This window comes from Gigantopelta aegis, chromosome 10, assembly GCF_016097555.1.
Source record: "Gigantopelta aegis isolate Gae_Host chromosome 10, Gae_host_genome, whole genome shotgun sequence".
NCBI lineage: Eukaryota > Metazoa > Mollusca > Gastropoda > Neomphalida > Peltospiridae > Gigantopelta > Gigantopelta aegis.
In genome coordinates, this window is record NC_054708.1 from 37,115,228 (window position 1) to 37,139,048 (window position 23,821).

Below are 23,821 nucleotides of genomic sequence, written 5' to 3' on the forward strand. Positions count from 1 at the left end.
CCCTGCATCTAAAATCACAGAACTGACCAATTGTGATATTCCAAAGAAAAACTCAGCATACACCCTCCAACCCCCCCAACAAAAATGAGAGAGTATGCCCCGTGTTCATATAAAGTGAGCCAAGTTCAGCCAGACAGAGCAAAATAACACATACACTTTACTTTAAAACAAATGACCACTCGGTGAACTGTCTAATCCATTGGGCATAACCAACATGTACACATTGATATTTCACAGCTATCCTTAAGAATCAGCTGAAATTCCACCATAACCACCCTATTTTGCTTTTCTATGGTCTTAATAAATATAAACCATGGTAAATCCTGGCAACTAGCAAATCAGAGTTTGCATTCTTCGGAGTTAAGACCTTAGACAAACAAAATACTAAAACAAACTTCTGGGAATAATTTATGTTTTGCTTTTCTTTCTTTTTTTCAATTGTACAATTATCCCATTTTTTGTGCAAGTTCCTTTGCTCGAGCCTTCTCAATCTTTGCTGCTTTCGCTTGTGATTTGGATCCCATGATTCCACCACCCCAGTGTCGACGGATCTACAATAAAAAAAGAGACAAAATGGTACACTAATCTTGGCTTTGAAAAGATCATGGATTAGAAACAACGAAAAATCAAACCTGGTATTTACCATTTCTGTGGATATAATGGAGGATTCTTGTTTCATGTACTTCTTAATTATCGTTGAATTACATCAAAATACAAAGTTTGTTTTTTGTTTATTAATTAATCATAGACTATTGGTTGTCAAACACAGTACATTTTTCTCCCGTAGTAGCAAGGGATCTTTTATATGCACTTTTTTATAGACAGGACAACACATACAACAGCCATTAATATACCAGTCATGGGGGATTGGTTGGGACGGGTGATATGGAGGGGGAGGGAGAGGGAGAGACAGACAGACTGACAAAAAACGAAAAACAAAAACAAACAAAACATCAGAAAATGGGTCCACCAAGTTGCAAGAATGCAAATGAGATTTATAAACCTATGCAATTTCATACACGCATATGCTTGTAGCTTCAGAACCATTAACAGCAAATGATCTCAAATTTTCTATGAAGTTTCCTTTACCAATACTTTTATGAAAAAGACCCTCCCGAGACCAGTCTTTGTTAAACCAGTTAAGATGCACTGGCTGAACAAGAAATAGCCCACTGATGGGGATCTATCCAATACAGATAACAAGCTTTAGGACTAGACTACCTTACACCAACAGGTATAGAGCAGATTTAATCCTACAACCCAAAAACCTCAGCCCAATGTTTATTTTGTTTAACGATACCATTAGAGCACATTGATTTATTAATCACTGGCTATAGGATGCCAAACATTTGGTAATTTAAAGAGGAAACCCGCTACATTTTTCCATTAGCAGTGAGGGAATTTTTATATGCAACATCCCAGACAGGATAGCACATACCACAGCCTTTGCTATACCAGTCGTGGTGCACTGGCTGGAATCAGAAATGTCCCAATGGGCAACACCTTGCCAAAAATACGAAAAGAGGTAAATCCTGTCTCCTTTTGGGAAAATAAATACTATTTAGTAATTTGGGAAACCACCTCCGTTGACCTACCTCATCTGCCCTCTCATTGTAGTTTGTCTTCACAGCCTCAGTCAGCTTGTTGAGTTGAGGTTTGTCTTCTCTAGAAAAAAAAAAAAAATGTCATGTGATGATCACAAGAGTAAAATTTATTGTGAAACTGCTATAGCTATGTTTTATTTAACGACACATTCAACACATTTTATTTAGTTATATGGCGTCAGACATATGGTTAAGGACAACACAGATATTGAGAGAGAAAACCAGCTGTCGTCACTTCATAGGCTACTCTTTCCGATTAGGAGCAAGGGATCTTTTATATGCACCATCCCACAAATAGGATAACACATACCACAGCCTTTGATATACCAGTTGTGGTTTACTGGCTGGAACGAGAAATAGCCCAATGGGCCCACTGACAGGGATCGATCCCACACTGACCGTGCATCGAGCGAACGCTTAACCACTGGGCTACGTCCTGGCCCCTGCTATAGAAGATGACAGTAAAATGTAACAATTAAAATTAATGTCATCTAATCCCATTCTTCCACGTGATCCACTGAGGAATTACAAAGTATGTATGTATATTATGAGCTCTGACACTACTTATCATTCACATGTTATAAACAGTTAAATAATTGTTGTATTATTTAACGGCATGTGTAATAACTATTGTAATAATATACTTGTGACATTTGTTTCTATGGAATGCGATCTTGCAGCTTGCAAAATTTACACACATCCCCACCTCCATATCTATATCTACATTTTATTTTTTTCCATGACATTGATATTTATTTTACAGGTGTTGGTTTGCCTCGGTGTTTTTTCCCCTCTGTGGCCGGCCATACACAAATGCGCGCGTGCACGCACGCACACTCACGACTGTTCAAAGCGGCATCCATCTAAACCAGCACAGTTTTAAAGTCCCGTCCAGCTACCGTTAATTTATTAGGAACAAAACTGTCTACACTGGATGCTTTCTATTCTGAACTTCGGATGCAAATTCAAGAACAAAAGAACGGTTTATGTAGTAATTAGCTCTGTCTACACCGGCACAAGATCTTACCTCTACTGTCTACCAGTGGTCACCTTCTAAACAATGACAGCAGTTCCCCAGTAATTAGGACACCAACGTGTTATGAAATAATCACGTTTCTTTGAAGGCTTAATAAACAATGAACCACACCTGTTGTAACGGGTGTAGGTAGCAAGATAAATCGGATTATTATTTGTATGTGTTCACATTTGCATTGCATCATACCGATCTGTTTAAAACAATAAAACTGTAAATTCAGACCCCTGTTTCAGTGCTGCAACAATAAACCAGTATACCATGAGGTTTCATCAGCTTGGTACAAACACAGTTTTGTGTATCGTGATTTTTTTTACATGTTATTGTTTTTTTGTATCTTATTTGACAAACAAAAAACCTAGCACTTTACTAATTATACCACGCTGCGCACTCGGGACTATCGGCTGTCAGTCAAAACATCGAAAGTATGCAAATAACCATGCATACCACTCATCTGTTTATGTGTGTAACTTTAACTTAGCGATGACATGAAATGGCAGCAGGCGAAAAATTACATGCTTTTTAGCCAGGGAGATCTTATTTAAGTCGATATAGGTGACCATCTAGTACATAGAATGTTTGTCAATGTAATGTTGGTTTGGTTTTCTTCACAATTTTTGTCTGGAGAAAACCTGGGGGAAATCTACTGGTAATTACAGGTAGGTCCTAGTAGAGTACAAAAATGTTCCCTGGTGTTATCTCAAGCTGTCAAACTTCCCAACGGTGTTATCCGTTATTAACTTTCCGAACACAGTACTGAATACTCGTACATTACGTACATATATATATGATAGTTAAAATTCATACATTTTATTCCTTTCATTTATTTATTTATTTCATTATGTTAAATGTACACAATTGGATTTGTTTCCATTCTGCCTTCATTTAAAAAAAATCCATAAATATTAAATTTAAATAATATTAGATATATCGCAATACAGACTGCAATTCGGTGTGTTGTATCGTTACACCCCTACCCTGTTTCATGTGATTTTAACCAATAAAATAATGTTATTTATTCTTCTTCTTTTTTTTTTTTTTTTTTTAAATGTGTTCTGGTTTGAACACATTTTTATTAACTTTTAAAGTCGGGATTAACTTGTATCCCAGCCCGCTTCTCACTTACGACCCGTCGAATTTTGTTTATCTTGCGTTTTATTGGTTTCTTAAAAACAGAAATATCTTTCAGATTTATACCAATCATTCAAACAAGAATTGCTTAGTCATGCTTTCACAGATGTCTTATGCATAGTCCAAACGTTCGGTTATCATGTTTTATTTACGTTGGTATTTTCTGATCAATATATCTCAAGAACCGTAACTCTTGACGAACTTGGTCTACACCTTCCACTAACACCGGTGACAGAGTTGCAACAGTACCAAATGAGGCAAACCAAAGCCCATAATGGGACTAGAATCCAAAACAGGAATAACAGGGAGCATCAGTGCCACTACGGCACCTCAGGTTTACTGGCGTCTCCACCCTTCCTCGAGTGGTACCCAATTTATTGACCACTGGGAAGTAGGGCTGGATGGCAACACCTGACGTTTGACTACAAACTCCTCTTGGCCCTCTCCTTCCTCACTCCTCCTGCCGATAAAACGAGCAGGATCGGCAAGCGCATATCAAAACGTGAAAACCTATACAAGCACCTGCCCCCCGCACATCCCACCAGACTTATTGAGCTAGACAAAGTAATATCCAACATCCTACCCCAAGACAAACCAACCCAAAACAACCTCATATAAGGTGGTTAAATAATGAGAACTAAATAAATATATAAACACACTTTACAAGTTACAATACGTAAAATTTAGTTTGTCAAGTGTGCAAGGGAAGACTGAGGGAAAACAATTCTGCAGTGGAGTGGACTCAGGTCGTATAGCTTTACTGGTTATACTAGCACATAAGTTGAATAAGACTAAGTGGTCGAAATAAAAATAAAACAAATATGTTTTGAGTACTCAAATATAATTTGTGTGCATCTATTTCTGACGTCACAAGTCTAATTCCACCTCTCACACATGTAAAGCACAACACGGATGGTCTACACTGTATAGTTACTTACGGGTTAACTGTTGCGATGGCTAAGCACGCTGCAGTCTTCCTGTGAACAACACGTCCAAGTCGGGCCTTTCCTTTAACTATGCAGTATGGAACACCCATCTTGCGACAAAGAGCTGGCAAAAAGAGGACAATCTGGAAAGACAAGGTTACTATTTAATGACACCCCATTAAAATACACACCGTCTATCTAATGTCACACAAAACTAAATGAACGGATAAATGATTTGCTGAAGTACAGTATAAAGTCTACATTTATATCAAAAGGCACAGTAATACAGCGAATTAAAACTTTGTTTACATGCGTCACACAGAATACTCCTACCAAACAGAAGGATAGATGCCCTATTTATGACCTTCTCTCATCCCTGAACAGGTGCAGCATAAAACTAGCTCATGGGAGAACATCACGTGGGATATGTGCATCCCACCTAGCTACGCTTTTCAAGGGCAGCCAACTAAATTGTTATGTTTATAAACAATTGGCCGTGTTGCTGATTGCCATAAATGACTATGAATAGATAACTCACGACCCAAATGAAAATTCCATGGCCCGTACGAACCATGTACATCTGGCCACTGGATTACAAATTATTTGTACTAGTCCGTTACGTTAAAAAAATCCTACAACTGGCAAATATACTCCTTTATTTCACTAAATCATATCGCGCAGTTGCCAACTATGGGTCAGACAAGGGGTGCAATTAACAGTTATAACAGTTACAGCGACTTCTGGCAGCAGAGAGTAAGCACATGAAAGGTGGAATTAAACATCCTGTTGATTGTGGAATCACTGGAGATGCAATTTTTTTTTTAGAAGCCCAGCGAAATACTGGTCCGGGTTTAGACAACGGGTAGTCGAGTGAGAAATCAGTAGCCAAAACACCCTGGGCTACCGCCACGGTAGAGCCCCGATAGTGATTCGTTTGCAATCTTATTTTGCTGTTTGGAATAGTAATGTTAATAAGAATAAACATTATCCAGATTAGGCCAAGTAAAAAAAATTGTTTGGTTCCTGTTACATGCCAAAAACAAACAGGGTAGGTAGTTAGATCTCCATACTAACTATCCTCATAGCAGAGATATCAAAAGAAAACAACTATTTTCAGGAAAACGGTTTCCCTTTTGGTCGTCCATAAGGACACTGCACAGTATCTTTGCACTGTTGACAAAGAGGTAAAACAGGTTTGTATTTTTGCTTTTAAAGGTCTGATCCACAACATGGTTACACCCCCTCACAACTACAGCACTGCAGACGCTATTAAATGTGAATAGAGTTGTCATTTCTTTAGGTTTTGGGTACTACCAGTTCATTTCAAATGCCATGGATATCATCATATACAGGGGTTCTTTGTCAAAAAAATGCAAAATATTGATAGAGTTGATGTCTAAATATTTAATTTAAGTAATCTTTTCAGCATAATCAGCTATTTTCATGTTTACTCTTTATGTTTAACATTGAATCGTAACTCGGTATTTCTAGAAGTTCGATTATGTTTTAGGGAATTCCCCTACCAAAATAGACTGGAAATTTGTATCATTCTGCTTTTTAACAGTAAACTAGCATAACATTTTGAAGATTGGATTCACAAGTTCCGAATGAGTACGAGAACACGTCCGAGAGCATGTGGTGTCAATGGCGTCTTCCATTTACAGAGTAGAATGTCAAAAATGTGCTCATTCAAGGAATCGGAACACCTCGTCACATTCCGCTATGCTTATATTTCGTGGAAATGTATGAGGAGTTCCGAATGGCTCTCGGAAGCTTTTCATTTGGCAAAAACTACCCCGCCACCTTTAAAAATGTGAGCCCATATGCCTGTGGCTGGTTAAACATGAAAATGACAAAAATAGGTGCACACGAGCCACGTGTTTACAAGGCAGACTGCAATTTTTAATATGTCAAATTGTGGGATTTTTCAACATTGTATGTATGTGCCTAGCTTTTATTTATATTATTTTTCTATGTGATAAATTTGCTCAGATTTAAAAAGCTCATTTAAGTCAACACATTGTTTCTGCTATAGAAATTCAATCATCATTGCAAACATTCATTTGAAATCTATTTGAAAGGTTGATATCCTAATTAAAAACTGCAAAGGTGGTTTTTTAACAAAAAATGCAAGTACAAATCAAAACAAGGATTCTGAATACTGCTAAATCAATACATGCTCCCTACCAAAAAATGTAATGTTTGTTTTATTTAACGACGCCACTAGAGCACATTGATTTTTTATCGTATCATCGGCTATTGGACATCAAACATATGGTCATTCTGGCAGGTTTTTTTAAAAGGAAACCCGCTGTTGCCACATAGGCTACTCTTTTACGACAGGCAGCAAGGGATCTTTTATTTGCGTTTCCCACAGACAGGATAGCACAAACCATGGACTTTGTTGTACCAGTTATGGATCACTGATCAGTGCAAGTGGTTTACACCTACCCACTCAGGGTTTGGAGTCGGCATCTGGATTAAAAATCCCATGCCTCGACGGATCCGAACCCAGTACTTACCAGCCTATAGACCGATGGCCTAACCACGATGCCACTGAGGCTGGTGTCCCCTACCAAGCCCAACAAATATCTTATCTCCATAATTGTCAAAAATGGGTAAATCGCCAATAATAGGCAACAGTACCAAGGTTTGAATTACGTTGTCAGAGGAGCACCACAATTATTGCCTTTGAGAGGCAGGGTTCATACGCTTGTAGCATAACTAGATTCTAGGACATCCCAAGATATTTTTCCACAATTCCATGACCATAATTCAAACAGAACAATAAGTGATATATTGGGGGGTTGTGGATTTGTTTAAACCTTCAACAGTATCCAAGTATTTAGAACAGATCATCAGAATTAATTTTCTTACCCAGTGTGCATGTTAGTTAATGGCTGTTAATTATAAAATGAATAAAATCCAAGTTTGGTCCTAGAGAAGTTGCTTATTATTTTGTAGTGGTTCTATTTTCATAAGTTACCACGGTTACAGTATCATTGTGCATGTCACAGATTATTTATGTTAAGGAAAAAAACGAAACGAACCAAAAAGAAAAGAAAAAAAAAGATCAATAGCTGATTGTAACAAGGCTTGCAATAGCAGCCTGCGAAAAGCCTTCCCTTTAAAAACCTAGGCGGCCAAATCAAAATTCAATCATCTCATCTATTTAGCCGAGGCTGAATGCATGATTCTATTATATTTTAATTTTATAATGCTCCAAAATACATATCGAGGTCCAAATATTCCATGCATAGTCCCAAACCCTCCATTCACCATGTGCTTTCTCATTTCCAACAGACCATACTTTTTATTAGCAGGCTATATTATTTTTGGTCTGCTATTTTAATCGGTGCTGCAGATATGTATGGGCTATTTTAATCTGTGCTGCAGATATGTATGGGCTATTTTAATCTGTGCTGCAGATATGTATGGGCTATTTTAATCTATGCTACAGATATGTATGGGCTATTTTCACAAAAAGGGGCAAATAACAGTAAAGAATTAGAAAACATATAAAATGTTTTTTTTGGTGTTCTTTAATAGTTGAGTCTAAAGCAGATATCTTCAGTGGTACATAATTTCAAGTAGCAAAACTAGAGATGTAGAATGTTTTTAAATGTACATTAAAAAAATGTGTGCTTCTGTTTTTACCCTTAATCGTAAGGCATAATAGTAAACAATTATCTTTACCGTTAATTTATTAATAACACAGAAAATTAATAATGGTAAATACTTTTATAAATTACGTAGATATCTATAACTGTTACTATTACAGGCATATGTAAGATGTAATGCTCAGCGCCCTCAATAGTTTAAGAAGTAGCAGGCTACAACAGTGATGATAGCAGGGGGCAAAGTGGGGGGTCTGGGGGCCCTCCCCTAGAAACATGTGAAAAATCAAAGAAATTAAAGAAGAGAAAGCACTTTTTTTTTTACCATCAACGAAAAGTAGGCAGCGGCAAAAGCTGTTTCAGGCGGCGATTTGCCACCGGAGACCGGGTACTTTTGAGGGCTCTGAATGCTAGACTGGATGATTGTGAAAGTGTCAAATCCATCTTTTCCATTATTCAACAGATAATGGTAAAGACAACAAGAGTACCTGTGAGGTACATGATCTGCCCGTAAGGAGTTTGATGCAAAAACCATATCTATTAATGAATATATTATGGGTATTATTAAATTCTAATTATGTGAAATTTTTTCAATGAGCTTTTATCAATATTATTTGTCTATGTGATCAGTTTGCTCAGATTTAAAAAGCTCATTTAAGTCAACACATTGTTTCTGCTATAGAAATTTAATCATCATTGCAAACATTCATTTGAAATATATTCCAAGGCTTGAAATTCATTTTGTTGATTGCGAAGCACTTTTTGCTTCTCAAATTTTAATTGGGAGGCAAATGTTTCAAATTGAGAAGCAGTTCTAGAGCACAGGTATTGCCATCATTTTACACTTATTTTATTAAATGTATACAAAACAAATTATGTACCCATTTTATCGGTTTATTACCCTGACCCTTGAGACAGTGACAGATTATAACATCGCATTCAAATTGTAACCACTTTGCGTATGTACTTGTCCATTTCTGTACCGTAGCTTTTTTCGCCACCGCAGCTATGATTTTAAGTAACGTGGTCGATGAGTCTAATTTTTTAAAGTGGTTTTTAAAAGTCGCAACACTTGGAACTACTCGGCTGACTCATCGATAAATAAGAGCAAGTTCAGCCAGTAGTTTTTTGCTAACATTTGTACACTTAAAATACGTCAGAAAAATAACCTTTGAGTCAAATTTATTTGTTGCAAAAGTTACTTTTTAAAAAATTGCTGCAGGCAGGGTCAAAATTGCCGTTGGTGGGTCATTTCACCCATGGCAATTAAACAAAAATTGCTGTGGGAGACAAATTCTTAAGTTTGAGCCCTGGAGTTGTAAGATAAATGGTATCTAACGAACACGAATGTAGTATTCTATTTCTTACATATCTTCAGAAAACAGTTTTAAATTAAATTTAGGTGTGTGGTCCTAGCACTTATAGTTAACTTGAGCATCAGTCAGTCAGTCAATTTCAGGTCAACTTGTATGTAGTGATCAATTTCTACCATGCTTTTCCATTGGTTGGTATGGCATTGGTGACCTGGTCATCACCTAGGTGTAGCCAGTTGTAAGTCTGTAAAATGTTATCGCACATGTGTGTTAACAAGTATGTGTTACAGGGGTGGGGGAAAGCTACTTTTTTCTCATCTGGGAATGATTCTTGATCTGCGAGACCAAAAATATTTCTTAAAAACATGTTTGCCGGTCCCACATCTGTTATTTTTGTCGGTCCGAAGCATGTGTCCCTTTCTCTTATTGGAACAAATTATGTTTATTGGTGGTACATCTGCACGCATTTCTTTGTCTACCAGTGAGGTACATGATACGCCCGTTAACTGTATCACAGTGACCTAGTAATGGTACGTGACACACCACCATCCCAAGCTGTTCCTACATGTGAGGTTTGATGGTCCTGTATACATCAATCAAGATATAGTCCGGACACACATTCTCTCTCATCACAATATTAATTGTAATACATGTAAAAATGTATAGTTTCATTTGTAGCCTTATTTAGCAGTTTGGTAGTAATGCTAATTAATATGAATAAGCAGGGCTATTCAGATTCAAGCACAAATTAAAAAATGGTAGCCCATACACCCAACATCGACTAAAGTAGGTACATACTGACTGCAATCTTGCATGCATTTCACTGCACTTTCATCATGCACGTGTGCAACCAGCTTTTATCAATATTATTTATCTATGTGATCAGTTTGCTCAGATTTAAAAAGCTCATTGGAGTCAACACAATGTTTCTGCCATAAAAATTTAATCATCATTGCAAACATTCATTTGAAATCTATCTGAACATTTAAAAAGCGCTAATGAGCATTTAAAGAACACACACCAGCAGGGTTGAAAATTAGCGGCCGCCCGGTCATGACCTTTATTGGCCGAGGGTGACTAAGAATTTTACAAAGGTAGTCCGTTGGGCGACCATTATTTTAGAGTCTAGCTAGTATGGTACCGTTAAAAAAAGAAACACTAAAGCAGAACCGAATGTGACAAAACACACCGCGTATGTGTTGGCACGAACTATTCTGGCAGCAGAAGACATACATGATGTATGTTCTATATTTTGACACTGTCAGATTAGTTTTCTCTTTTATAGATAAATCACCTGTCCTCGTAACTAGTGCATATTCCCTACGATTAGTAGACTGGTCCGAACATCCCAACAGCCAATGGGATGGCTTAGATTCTTCCACTGTGTACCCTTCCTGTTCCGGTCACATGACTATAACTTCCTTCTTTTTCCTTCGCTTCTAGCGGTTCGGACGTTCTTTATTTTGCCTACGGCTACCGTGACGGTACCAGTTTCAACTCCAGAGTCTACTACGGTGACAACGGTTACCGCACCGACGGATACTACATTGTCTCGTCCGCCTAGGAATTCCATTGCGGATCATCACCGACCTACTTCCTCTGTTGTTGGGCATCGCAGCTGTGAACGGAGCCGTTCTCCACGATCTACGGATTATTCTCATTGCAGTCATCGGTCTCGTAGTATACAGCGTTATACCTCACGGTCACCCTCCGGTTCCCGTTACGGCCGTTCACGGTCTCCACGTCCTTCAAGTACGGCGGATCGGCATGCTTGTGCTCGGCTTTTGCGGGAATTCCCCGAGGATGAACCATAGGATTCCGTTGTGGATGATTCAGATACCGTGGATAATATGACAATGAAAGAATGTTTTATCCGTTGTTTACGAGCTTCTACCATCACTACCTCAACCACCGGAACCTACCCGGAAGGGACCGGTACCTATGATTGTTACCGACGCAGCCCCAGAGGATGTAGTGATTAAATCTCTTGCTGTGGGCACGATGATCGCTGGTGTTAACACGGCCTCCCCTTTGGCATTACCTGTGTGGCATTCTAATGCCTATTCAGTGTTTAACATGCCCTTCAAGGATAGGGCTCCGGACTTGGATTCTGACGTATCTCGTCTCGGCAAATCTCATACAATGGTGGAAATTCCTGAGCATGCATACAATCACGGCCATTGATACTACTCAGCGACGGATGCTTTACATTCTGCCTTATTTGGACAAGTAAAGGACGCTAAAGGTTATGGTCTATTTCAGCAGTCGTCTAAGACGACTGCTATGATGACATCTACCTCAACCACTTTGACTCATCATCGGCGGACATCTTGCTTGAAACAATCACCTTTAGATGAGGATCATACGGTTTTGCTCTCCCAGCCATGGTCATCTTCCAAGCTGTTCACAGGGAAGATTGCGGAGGTGATGTCAGACAATGAAAGGGCACAACAATCAACTGCGACTGTAAAAGCCTTACAATTAATCTCGACCCTAGAATCATCTAAACAGAAGTTTCCGTTTCCCTCGTCAACCGCACCTAAGAAATGGAAGAGCGCTCCTTATAAATGGCAGCCTTTTCGAGGACAACCTGCCCAAAGGAAGCCAACCGACTCTGGGAATCGCCCCCAAGGGAAGATGTCAGCCATCACAACCAGGACTCCTCAGATTATCTCGACCTTCGCCTGCCCATCCATTGAACACCGATTATCAACTCACGCTTCCAGTGTCCTACACTGGTCGAATCATCCAATGTCGGAGGTCGACTGTAGAGGTATTGGAGGAATTGGGAACACCTCTGCAAAGATGCGTTTATAACCGGGATTATACGACACGGTTATCATCTGCAGTTGTCTTCCCCACCACCTTTGACCACATCGCCAAAGGAAGTATCTCATTCGGCCTCTCATGTGATGGTCTTACAAGACAGTCAACAAGCTGGTCGAGAAGGTAGCAGTATGGAAGTTATCGCAGCAGATTGACCTGTCTCGGCCTCAGCTTTTACGATTTTGGATCGAGGTTTTTAACAAATACAACTCAAAACGTATTGAATGTGGGAGGTTTTGATGTGTTTTTTCTTTTTTATATGGAAGTCGTTGGTTTATTGGAATGGACTGGATACACCACAATTATCCAGTAAACCTACTTTTTGCCATTATTCAATGTTATGGTAAAAATTAATTGTATTTAATTAGCTTATATTATTAAACAAAATCAAAATTTACCGTGTAGTTTTAACTCGCACTAACAATGAAATTTTCCATTACTACAGGGATTATTCCAAGTCAGTTAATTGGCATGTAAAGATAAAATGCATTAAAAAACATTGATTTATTAAATTGTAAAGCCATACCATCTGAAATAATTGTTTGTTTGTATATTGTTGGGTTTTTTGTTTTTTGGGGTGGGGGGCTGCAAGAAAGTTCAGTGTAAATAATTTTAAAAATGTTTATAAACATGGTTCATACAGACCTGGTGAACAGAAATTCCAGTACTTTTCAAGTATATTTTTCAGTTTTTCAAGTAGTCTTTGGCACAATGTTACAAGCAGTTTAACACACACATCACTAGTTAACTACAGCTGACCGTTTTTCAGGACACGACTGGTTACCCGTCTCGCTCATAAACCGGTTCAACTATTAGTAATGCACTGTTTCCAGTAGACAGCAGCCCAGTCTACTTTAATCTTCACACTGTGGTGCATATAGCAAGCGCAACAAGGACTTGTATGCCAGTCTATCTATATCGGCAGCAACACATATCACTTCCGGGTTTTGATTACGACAAATACCCGAGAAATACGTCAGCAAATACTTATTATTTTTTCCAGATTTTAATCAGTAAGAGAGACATTCTGCTTGTAAAAAAAACTCAAGTACATTTCGGCAATTTTCAAGTAGTTTTTAATGAAATTCCAGTACTTTTCCAGGACCTTTTCTGAATTTGCAAATTTCCAGTACTTTTCAAGTACTACGTCAAAATTCAAGGACTTTTCCAGGCCCGTGCGAACCCTGATAAAACTGCATGGGTTATCTTTTCTCATACAGGAATTAAGGCAATTGATGGAACATCCAAGGTAATCTAACAACAAGACCGCAACACGAGATCAGGGCTGCATCTCCATTCCTTTTGACACAGACAGACTATATACAAGTTATTATTCAACAAAGAACATTCTAGTTTTGATTTTGGCTGTGCAGTTAAATTGGAGGGCTAGTTGAATATGAGAAGGGCCAGTTAAGATTATTCTTCAACTGGCCCTGTTGGCGATCATGTTTTTCAAGTTTTTCAATTCCTATGCAATGCTCCGCCACATTAAAATAAAAACTGGTCTACTAATCTTGACCCCAGTAAAATTCTACAACAAGCAGACAACGCTGTTTACAGGTCTTTATGTATTTATTTTTCATAATTCTGGACAAAATATTTAAATTTTAAAAGATGAAACAAATAAAAATTACCTTTTGTCAAATGCATCAATATCAAAACATTACCGTTGGATATGTTATATTTATAGTGTATGAAACCAAAACAAGGGTGCGAAAAGTTACTGTCGTCAAACTTAAATATACGCCCAACTTGTTTTATGCAAGGTTTTAACAACCACAACTTCTCCAGGCAGGCGACTATTGGCCACATACCATGTGATACCAGCCATCCTATCATAAATTCACAAACAGAGCCATAAAATGTTTTAATAAATTAATCAGGGGTGCTTTTACCTTCCGACAAAAATCGTGTTACAAATTTATAACTTTTACTTGCATATTTTTAATTAAATTTTTTTTTTTTAAATCTGCATAAAATTAAGTTCATATTTGAAATTGTAAATATTATTTTCGTTGGTTTTTCTAATTTGTATGTTATTTTAGATAGTTAATGTTGATCAAAATTGGGCCAAAAAAAGTTGCGTTTATTCGTGGCCAGATTCCCAGTGTTTATTGCCATTATCCGATTTACCGACCAGAATTTGTTTTTGGAAACAAACTTCAAGTCATATACCATTATTTCTTGATTTTTGTTGTAGGTAAAATGGTCTGGGGTGGGGGGTGAGAATAATTAAATTAAAAAATTTCTTCATGTGCTAAAGAGGTCTTCTCTCCAAATCAGGTTGGAATTAGTCAAATAGTTTTGGAGAAGTGGAAATTTTTTATTTTAATGTATACATGTGAAAGATGACGAGATATACTTGATTTTCGTACACGTTCATTAGCCGCAAGTTGTATGTGTTTTGTTTGGTTTCCCTTCTCAAAATACTCTCTTCAAGCCAATATCTTAACATTTTGTTGGTAATTCCAATCCGACATGTTTCACAATACAATCATTACCTCCCAGAAAGGTTAAAAACTGTAAAATACGTACTTCAATGGGCTCCACATCATGGGCTATGGCCACAAGTTGAGCTTTTTTCTGTTCTACCAATGTAGTGACAGTGTTCACCCCAGATCTCACAACAGGGGGTCGTTTTGTTGGAACGTCATCCTTGCCTGCAGCTCGACTAGCAGCCCTAGCTCCCAAACGAGCCTTTTTTTGTTGCTTCGTTTCTGGCTTGTATTTATCAAACAGTCTGAACAGCTGAGTTGCTAAAAGGAAAAACAGACTAAGAGTGATTCTCTAATCCATTATTAAGAATAACAGAAATGTAACATTTTGGAACCAAGTTCAGAGATCTAGGTGGTAGACTTTAGAATCATCACACACTATCAAAATAACATCAGTATAATCATCACTACCTGGTTCATTAACATAAAGTTACGTTAAAACAAGACAACCAAAAATATGCTTTTTGACAAGTTGTAGTCAAATATTAAGAGATGACATTAAATATGTTTCCATTTTATACATTAGTAAATAGCTAAATTTGATAATACGCTTCTAGTACTTTGATAACATTTCACATACTTCTACTGTTGTTTCTACTGTTGTTTTGACCCTATTTGGTGCATTCATAAAATGTTTTTGGATAAGGGGCAGTAAATTTTGTGTTGTCCTAATAGTAGTAGTTTGGCTAGTCTGTCTGCAGGAGGTTAATACCTATCGGTAATGACCTCATATACATGGTGCCAAAAACTTTTTTTTAAATCTTTTTTGCAGATTTTATTTTTTTAAGTTAACTTTTTGACAAAATTAATTACTCTATCATTACTGTATGATTTTCTTAACCCTAACCATTAACTAACCCATTTTCTTTTTTGGGGGGGGGGAGGTTATTACTAGCATTTAGTAAAATTGTATTAACTATAAGTAAAGTAGGGCTAGTGAATTTTTAATCGTGGCAAGTAAATTTTTAAAATCACTGATCCCATGGCTGGTGGATTTTACGAAAATTCTAGAAGCCCTACTATGCTATATTTTGTGTTATATACAAGTTTATATGTAAAGTGTCATTCATTAATACAGGGTAGTCAACCCTAGAACAATATATTATTTTGAATATTGAATGTTAAGAATACAGAAACGTAACATTTTGGAACCAAGCTCAGAGATCTAGGTGGTAGACTTTAGAATAATCACAGACTATCAAAATAACGTCAGTATAATCATCACTGCCTGGTTCATTAAAGGTTAACATTATAATAAAGTAGTTTTAAAACAATACGAAACAAGAGTACCAGTGAGGTACATAATATGCCTGTCAGGAGTTTGATGAAAAGCCATAGATATTAATGAATGTTAGGGTATGATTCAATTCTAATTATGTTAAATGTTTGCAATGGGATGGAAGGAAGGAAATGTTTTGACGCATTCAACACATTTCATTTACGGTTATATGGTGTCCGAGCAATGGGATGGATGAAGTTTGTTTTGGACCAACTACATACGAGATTTGATGGTCCTGTATGCAAGATATGGTCTGGACAAGGATTTACTGTTTTGAGTAGGAGACCGTGACCTTGCAATAGTATGCGACACACCGCCATCCCATAATTTGATTTTTCAAATATCTATGCAGGGCTTCTAGATTATGGTAGCCCCACTCCCATGGCTAGTGATATTCAATGTTGGGCTAGTAAATAACTATTGGTCAAATGTTGCAGTTAAGTCCCATTTTGCAAATGTAAATATCCTGCCCACACCCATCTCCCTCTTTAGGTAACATTTGATTATTACTACCATTTAGTAAAATTGTATCAACTATAAGTAAAGTAGGGCTAGTGAATTTTAATCGTGGCAAGTATATATTAAATTTTTTAAATCACTGATCCCATGGCTGTGGATTTTACGAAAATTCTAGAAGCCCTGCTATGCTATATTTTGTGTTATATACAAGTTTTATATGTAAAGTGTCATTCATTAATACAGGGTAGTCAACCCTAGAACAATATATTATTTTGAATATTGAATGTTAAGAATACAGAAATGTAACATTTTGGAACCAAGCTCAGAGATCTAGGTGGTAGACTTTAGAATCATCACAGACTATCAAAATAACATCAGTATAATCATCACTGCCTGGTTCATTAAAGGTTAACGTTATAATAAAGTAGTTTTAAAACAATACGAAACAAGAGTACCAGTGAGGTACATGATACGCCTGTCAGGAGTTTGATGGAAAACCATAGATATTAATGAATGTTACGGGTATGATTCAATTTAATTATGTGAAATGTTTGCAATGGGATGGAAGGAAGGAATGAAATGTTTCAACGACTCATTCAACACATTCCATTTACGGTTACATGTTGTTCCTACGTGTGAATGGTCCTGTATGCAAGATAAGGTCCGGACAAGGATTTACTGTTATGTGCAGTAGACCGTGAAAAGTATGTCACAGTGACCTAGTAATAGCATGTGACACACCGCCATCCCAAGTTGTTCCTACAAACTTATGATAATCCTGTATGCAAGATTTTCTGGACAAGAAAAAGTTAACAGACCGACAGCCAATGCCATACCATAATAGACGGGCATATATAAAAAAAGCTACGATTCATAACCAAATATTTGGTGATTTTCATTGTTGGTAAAACAATTAAATTTATTATCAAATTAGCTGTCACAATTGGCTATCGATTCCTCCAAATGATTGCGACAAGCCATCATTGTTGTCAAGCAAACATATTTGTCCAAAACCACCTTTTCAACTCAAATTTTCCAGGTATGTTCAATTGACATACGAAAATAAAGTTGCCATACTGTCAAGTAATCAGTTTCCGGTGAGCGTCTGTGCAAAATGGTGTGAAATATGTATTGGGGAATGCACTGTATACAGTATGTCAACTTGTGAGATATTTTGATGCAATATTTGTGTATTTTTGTTACCCGTCTGTCTGTCTAGTGCTTGAGTGAACTGATTGATGGGTGGTGGAACTTTCAGCCTCTGTTTCAAAATGGCCTTTTGTCGCTGCAGTCTAACATATTTTGGCCATTTTACAAATCTGCTCAAGTCACGCTTTGGTTGTATATCCTGACCTGTAAAAAAAAAAGAATGTTTCTTATTAATTTAATTATATGAACAATTCAAAAGAACAAAAAAATTTCATGTATAGTTGTCACATTGTTTTGATCAGTTTGTTCATAAGTAACCAGACCTTGCCTTTTAAGGTGTGCGGGTGCGATCACACTCGTAATGTTCTTATGCATGTTGTGTGTAATTTGGTTTCCACGTTACACAGTTAATCTGATTTACAAATGTTTAAATTCAAACAAATGAGTGTTTATATATGTTTTATCCATGGCATGATCATAGCTTATGATATTAATCTATTGAAAGTGTATTTTTTACTGTATTTTCATGTTTTGTGTGTTTACTATAATTCTTATGCACGTTGTGTGTAATTTGGTTTCCATGTTACACGGTTAATCTGATTAAAAAAAACATGCTGGTTTAAATTCAAAACAAATAAGTGTTCATTTTTTTTTATCCATGCCATGATCATATCTTGTATGATATTAATACACTAGAAAAAACCCAATTCACATATGTACAATACTTTGCACACAAAATTAAACTTTTTTTTTTTTTTTTTTTTTAAAGCGGTAATTTAAATTTGATGAAAAAAACATTAAAATATAGTTATGAGGTTACAGCTTGATATCACTGTTGTTTTTATACCAAGTAACATGCAAAATGTTCTAAACATGTCACTTTTTCTCAAAATATGCTGTTTTTGGAGAGAGAAAATGGTTTCCGCGTTACACTGTTAATTCTTGGTCGGACTTGTTATTTGACCTACTTAAATCTGGCAGATTATCTTTTTTTCCAATTCATCACATGCAATAGAGCATAAATGTCAAGTAAACTTGCTTATTAGGACTTTTAAAGCATAAAAAAAAATTGGTACTGATGTCACAGTACTGGTACCCAGTTTCTGAGAACGACCCATATACCATGGCCTTTGATACACCAGTTGTGGAGCACTGGCTGGAACGAAAAATAGCCCAATAGGTCCACCGATGGAAGGAGGAAATGTTTTATTTAACAACACACTCAACACATTTTATTTACGGTTATATGGCGTCGGACATGTATGGCTAAGGACCACACAGATACTGAGAGGAAACCCGCTGTCGCCACTTCATGAGCTACTCTTTTCGATTAGCAGCAAGGGGATCTTTATATGCACCATCCTACAGACAGGATAACACATACCACGGACTTTGATATACCAGTCATGGTGCACTGGCTGGAGCAAGAAATAGCCCAATGGGCCCACTGACTGGGATCTATCACAGACTGACCGCGCATCAAGCGGACGCTTTAACATTGGGCTACGTCCCGCCCCTTTTCACCGACAGGGATCGAACCTAGACCGACCGTGCATCACGCCAACACTTTACCACTGGGCTACGTCCCGCCCGCTTTGTGTCCTGATTAATGACAATAACAACATTCCAATATGGTTAACAAAATTGATTTTTTTTTCTCCACCGAAGCCATTAGGATTGTAACAAATATGATATATATCACGAATATGAGGCGACGATTAAGAATATTCAGGTCTATGAATACAAAAATTAAAAGGTTTTGCAGAAAGGAAGAACAATATTTTTTAAAAGGTAAAGGTATTGTAAGTCATCAATCTAATGGATTGAATAAAAAAACATTTGGTCCATGTGCTTGATCCAATAAAAAATCGGTCCAAACATTATAAGAGCAATCAAATTGGTATTGCATTTTGATTAGTGTAAATTAGAAACAAATTGTACAGTTAGCATTACATATATATTTCAGCTAGTGACAAGAAGAAGTTTGTTTTATTTAACGACGCCACTAGAGCACATTGATTTTTTATCTTATCATCGGCTATTGGACGTCAAACATATGGTCATTCTGACAGTTTGTTTTTTTTAAGAAGAAACCCGCTGTCGCCACATAGGCTACTCTTTTATGACAGGCAGCAAGGGATCTTTTATTTGTGCTTCCCACAGGCAGGATAGCACAAACCATGGCCTTTGTTGAACCAGTTATGGATCACTGGTCGGTGCAAGTGGTTTATACCTACCCATTGAGCCTTGCAGAGCACTCACTCAGGGTTTGGAGTCGGTATCTAGATTAAAAATCCCATGCCTCGACTGGGATCCGAACCCAGTACCTACCAGCCTGTAGACCGATGGCCTAACCACGACGCCGGTAGCTAGTGACAAATACGAACGCAGCTAGTGACAAATACGAACGTAACTATGAATGCACCGAATATTCCGAGGATACTGTCACAGCCCTAGAGGCCAGCATAGATCTTGATAGTAATAAACATTTAACATCATCACAAACTCACCGATTCCAAAGTTTTTCGGAGTCTTCTCAAATAAAGGATTTACAACCTTTTTCGACTCTGTTTTCTTTGAAAGAATAGGTGCTGCGGCAACCTTCTTCTTTCCTTTTTTTGGTTTAGGCTGAAAGTCAAAACAAAAAAAGTATTAGCAGCAGTTCAATATTCTCATTGCCTGAAGCTGGAGCCTCTTTTGGGCCCAACTTCAGGTCTCCGGTGAGGGGTCATATTGACCAAATTCCACTAATTTGTTTCCACAACATTAGGCTGGAATTGGTAAAATAGTGTTCTCGCTGCTCCATTTAAGCAGGGCTCCCCGCCCCGCTATTCCATTTTGCCACCCTCCTTTCACATTCCCCACCCTACTTTGTTTTCCAGCACTTATCTCCGCTATTTCCAAATGCACACTTTTTTCCACACAAAAAACAACAATCAGTCTGCACACGGGACATCAAAGGAAACAAGCCGCATTGTGTACGAAAAAGCAATTGACGAGACATTTACGAGTTACCGTAACATAATTTAACAGTATTTTTAACAGCCTCTACTTTGTCCAATATCTGTATCCATTTGTATGTTTGATAGACACAACAGAAGTTATATTTTATGAGCAATGAAAACATTTAATTTTTTACGGATTCGTCAATCTCAAATTTAAAAAAAACCCTCTTATTTGGCGTCAAAGTTGTCACGTGATCAGTACGTTCATTCTGTCTTTTGCTTCCACTAACTACTGTTTGATATTTTGTCCTCAGTTGCAGATATAATTGGTTGCAACTGATGATTTTTACTTTCTGTCATTCTGTTTATTCAGCAGTTCTTTATAAAATATTGTAAACTTTTAATTTGGGGGGGATATGAACGCTTATAAAAACAACGGAAGTGGTAGTGTTTATCATTAAAATCATTTATCTTGAGTGCCAAATAATATATACACCGCGTTTACAAAAACAAAACTACTTTTTATCGGCTGGTGATAATATTTTATCACAGCGACCGATTCATTCGACGAAGATGGAGATAACATCTTTATTGTTTTTCGTATATCTTTAAATATTTATTAAAAATAATATTAAAACTTTGATTGGACCAGCCAAACCGGAACTGCCCGTGAATGTCGGTCCAAAATCACCTTCGGTTCAATTAAGACACGAGTCTGCTTGTATTTCGTATTTATAAACCTTTTTGCACTTTTTTGTAGGCAAAATAAGGAGTATGTCTTTTCACAAAGTCTACCAACACACAACAATATGGTAACCAAACTACTCCCCCCCCCCCCCCCCCATTTTGTTGTTGTTGTTTTTTGAAGGGTGTGGTGCCGAGCAGCCGCCCTCCTTTAATTTTCACCCAGCGAGAACACTGATAGTTTTGAACAAGTCAAAAATTACACACAACAGACGAATAAGCTTTTGTTTTGTTTGAAACAAGTAAATCAAAATAGCAATACTGCTTTATTTTGAAATTGGTTACTTCAAAAGTAACCAATTTTTCCACCTAAAATTTTAAAAAAAATTGTTAGAATTAGTTTAAGGTTAGGGTTAGCGATAATTATATACAACACTTTTTAAAACAATTTGTTCTATAAAACCAACATGTTTATATTTCGTAATCCAGTATCGCTGTTTTGCCTTTAAAAAATTAGAAATATTGACTATTCTGTGTAAAATGTCTTCCATAAGGGTGCTTTTGGAAGAAATATAGCACAGAAAACAGAACGAGGCATTATGGGACTAAATTGTTCATTCCGTCAAAATACAACCTATGAGATTTAGAAGCATTAAAATGCAGTCTCATTTTTGATGCCCTGCGTAGAAGAGTGGTTGGAGTGCTCGACTAGTCTTGATGGTCTGGAGTTCAAATCCAGGCCTAGCACTACGTCATTTGTAGAGTTTAATGCAATACCCAGTTGAACTGTTTAATTCAATATCCCAAATAGGGGGAAAATACAAAACACTTCAGCTGACAAGGTTTCTGCCAGAGGGTAAAACAGGTATGGCGCCATAGCTAAAAAGAAATTGCAGATTGTTTTTTTTTAAAAGTTAACCTTTTGATAAAATTAATTATTATCATCATTACTGTATGATTTTTTTTAACCCTAACCCTAAACTTAACTCATTTTCTGTCTGGGGGATGAACCCCATATGCCCGCTGTTGACTGGTTGCATTTAATTCCATAGTGCCATACCCAAACATTTCTTTCTGGCAGAAACTGGCCGATTATAAATAGAAATTGGCCGAAGTGTTCCAAATGATCAGAATATTCTGATACAGTACTTCTGCTGACATACATTCAATGAAAACAGCTGATACATGTTATATTAAGGAAGACGCCAGTTTTCTTTTTCTGAATGTAAACTTTTGGTTTCAGTTTCAATTTCAAAAAAATTATGCAAGTTGACATTTTAAAATTTTCACTCGATTGCGCAGACCAAATGGCAGTTACTGCACCATGCGAGTGCTTAACCACCGAACTACATTACGTCCTTCCCACAAATTTTTTTGACACATTTGAACTTTTGAATATCAATCCAGTTTTTAATGGAAGAAAGGAACTGTTTTGATGACACTCTCGACACATTTTATTTACGGTTATATGGCATCAGACCATACAAGATACAGAGGAAACCTGCTGTTGCTACTTCATGGCCTACTCTTTTTGATTAGCAGCAAGGGATCTTTTAGATGCACCATCCCAGACAGGATAGTACATACCACAGCTAATGAATGGGAAGAAGTCTACATAGTACACTGCACGCCTCTACGCAACACCTCAAATTCATATTATTTTAACTGTACATGTATTAAAAGACAACAATACATAGCACAATTTTAAATTATTTATTTATACAGTTCATATATTTATGAATAAAATGGACCGATTTATAGCTTTCATTTTTTATTATATTTTGAACGATCTTAAAACATGAAGTTTAAGAAGCGAAGTCAAAATTAATTGTAGATATTAAAATGCGGTTCATTTATTTTATAATAAACCAACTGACAGTATGCTACATATTTTAAACGCCACAGATGAACACGGATTAATAAACTGCTTATGTTCCAATCTCCTTCTCACCATGTTGGTCGACGTCAAAAAGGAAGAGATACTCTGCGCAGACGCGTGGATGTAAAAAAAAAAAAAAAACCCACACACCCAGAGACAGACGAAGAAAGACCGGTTCCGGCTTTTCGGCCCCGGTGCATAATCAGCCCCAAACCACTACAGCCCCAGACAGTTCGGCGAAATGACATTTGTGTATATGTAAATGCATAATGACACTTTAGATTGTAACACATAGGCCTATTATGCTAGATCACATGAATAAATTATATACATTATGATTATGGGTCATTATTCACTTAAAATCCGCACCGGTACATGACTGTATGATAATGATTATATTATCTTCTTACCTGTTTTAAACTGTGCCATGGTCTTTGTATTATTCATATATAAAGAAATGAAGATTGAGAAAAAGAATATA

At 37.0% G+C, this 23,821-nt stretch overlaps 1 protein-coding gene and 3 non-coding genes across 4 annotated transcripts; all 4 read right to left on the minus strand.

The window, feature by feature from the left end:
• Positions 1 to 395: 395 nt before the first annotated feature.
• LOC121382837 (60S ribosomal protein L7a-like) lies at positions 396 to 23,539 on the minus strand. Its single transcript, XM_041512463.1, has 7 exons — positions 23,413 to 23,539; positions 20,343 to 20,460; positions 17,887 to 18,036; positions 14,986 to 15,206; positions 4,707 to 4,837; positions 1,596 to 1,665; positions 396 to 551 (listed from the first exon to the last, which is right to left on the minus strand). Exons 1-7 carry the CDS (start codon positions 23,413 to 23,415, stop codon positions 447 to 449), a joined length of 798 nt encoding a protein of 265 aa, XP_041368397.1. The 5' UTR covers positions 23,416 to 23,539; the 3' UTR covers positions 396 to 446.
• Positions 6,678 to 6,749, minus strand: LOC121384842. The gene has a single exon (XR_005959459.1). It is a non-coding gene; the product is annotated as a small nucleolar RNA SNORD36 (small nucleolar RNA).
• On the minus strand, positions 8,942 to 9,013 carry LOC121384843. Its single transcript, XR_005959460.1, has one exon. It is a non-coding gene; the product is annotated as a small nucleolar RNA SNORD36 (small nucleolar RNA).
• Positions 10,511 to 10,582, minus strand: LOC121384844. The gene has a single exon (XR_005959461.1). It is a non-coding gene; the product is annotated as a small nucleolar RNA SNORD36 (small nucleolar RNA).
• Positions 23,540 to 23,821: the final 282 nt, after the last annotated feature.

What these genes read in the sequence shown, in the direction of transcription:
- LOC121382837 (XM_041512463.1), bottom strand. An exon ending in TCCGAAAAACTTTGGAATCG is followed by an intron (nt 18,037 to 20,342) that starts GTGAGTTTGTGA and finishes TTTTTTTTACAG; the next exon opens with GTCAGGATATACAACCAAAG. An exon ending in ACAATGAGAGGGCAGATGAG is followed by an intron (nt 552 to 1,595) that starts GTAGGTCAACGG and finishes TTTTTATTGTAG; the next exon opens with ATCCGTCGACACTGGGGTGG.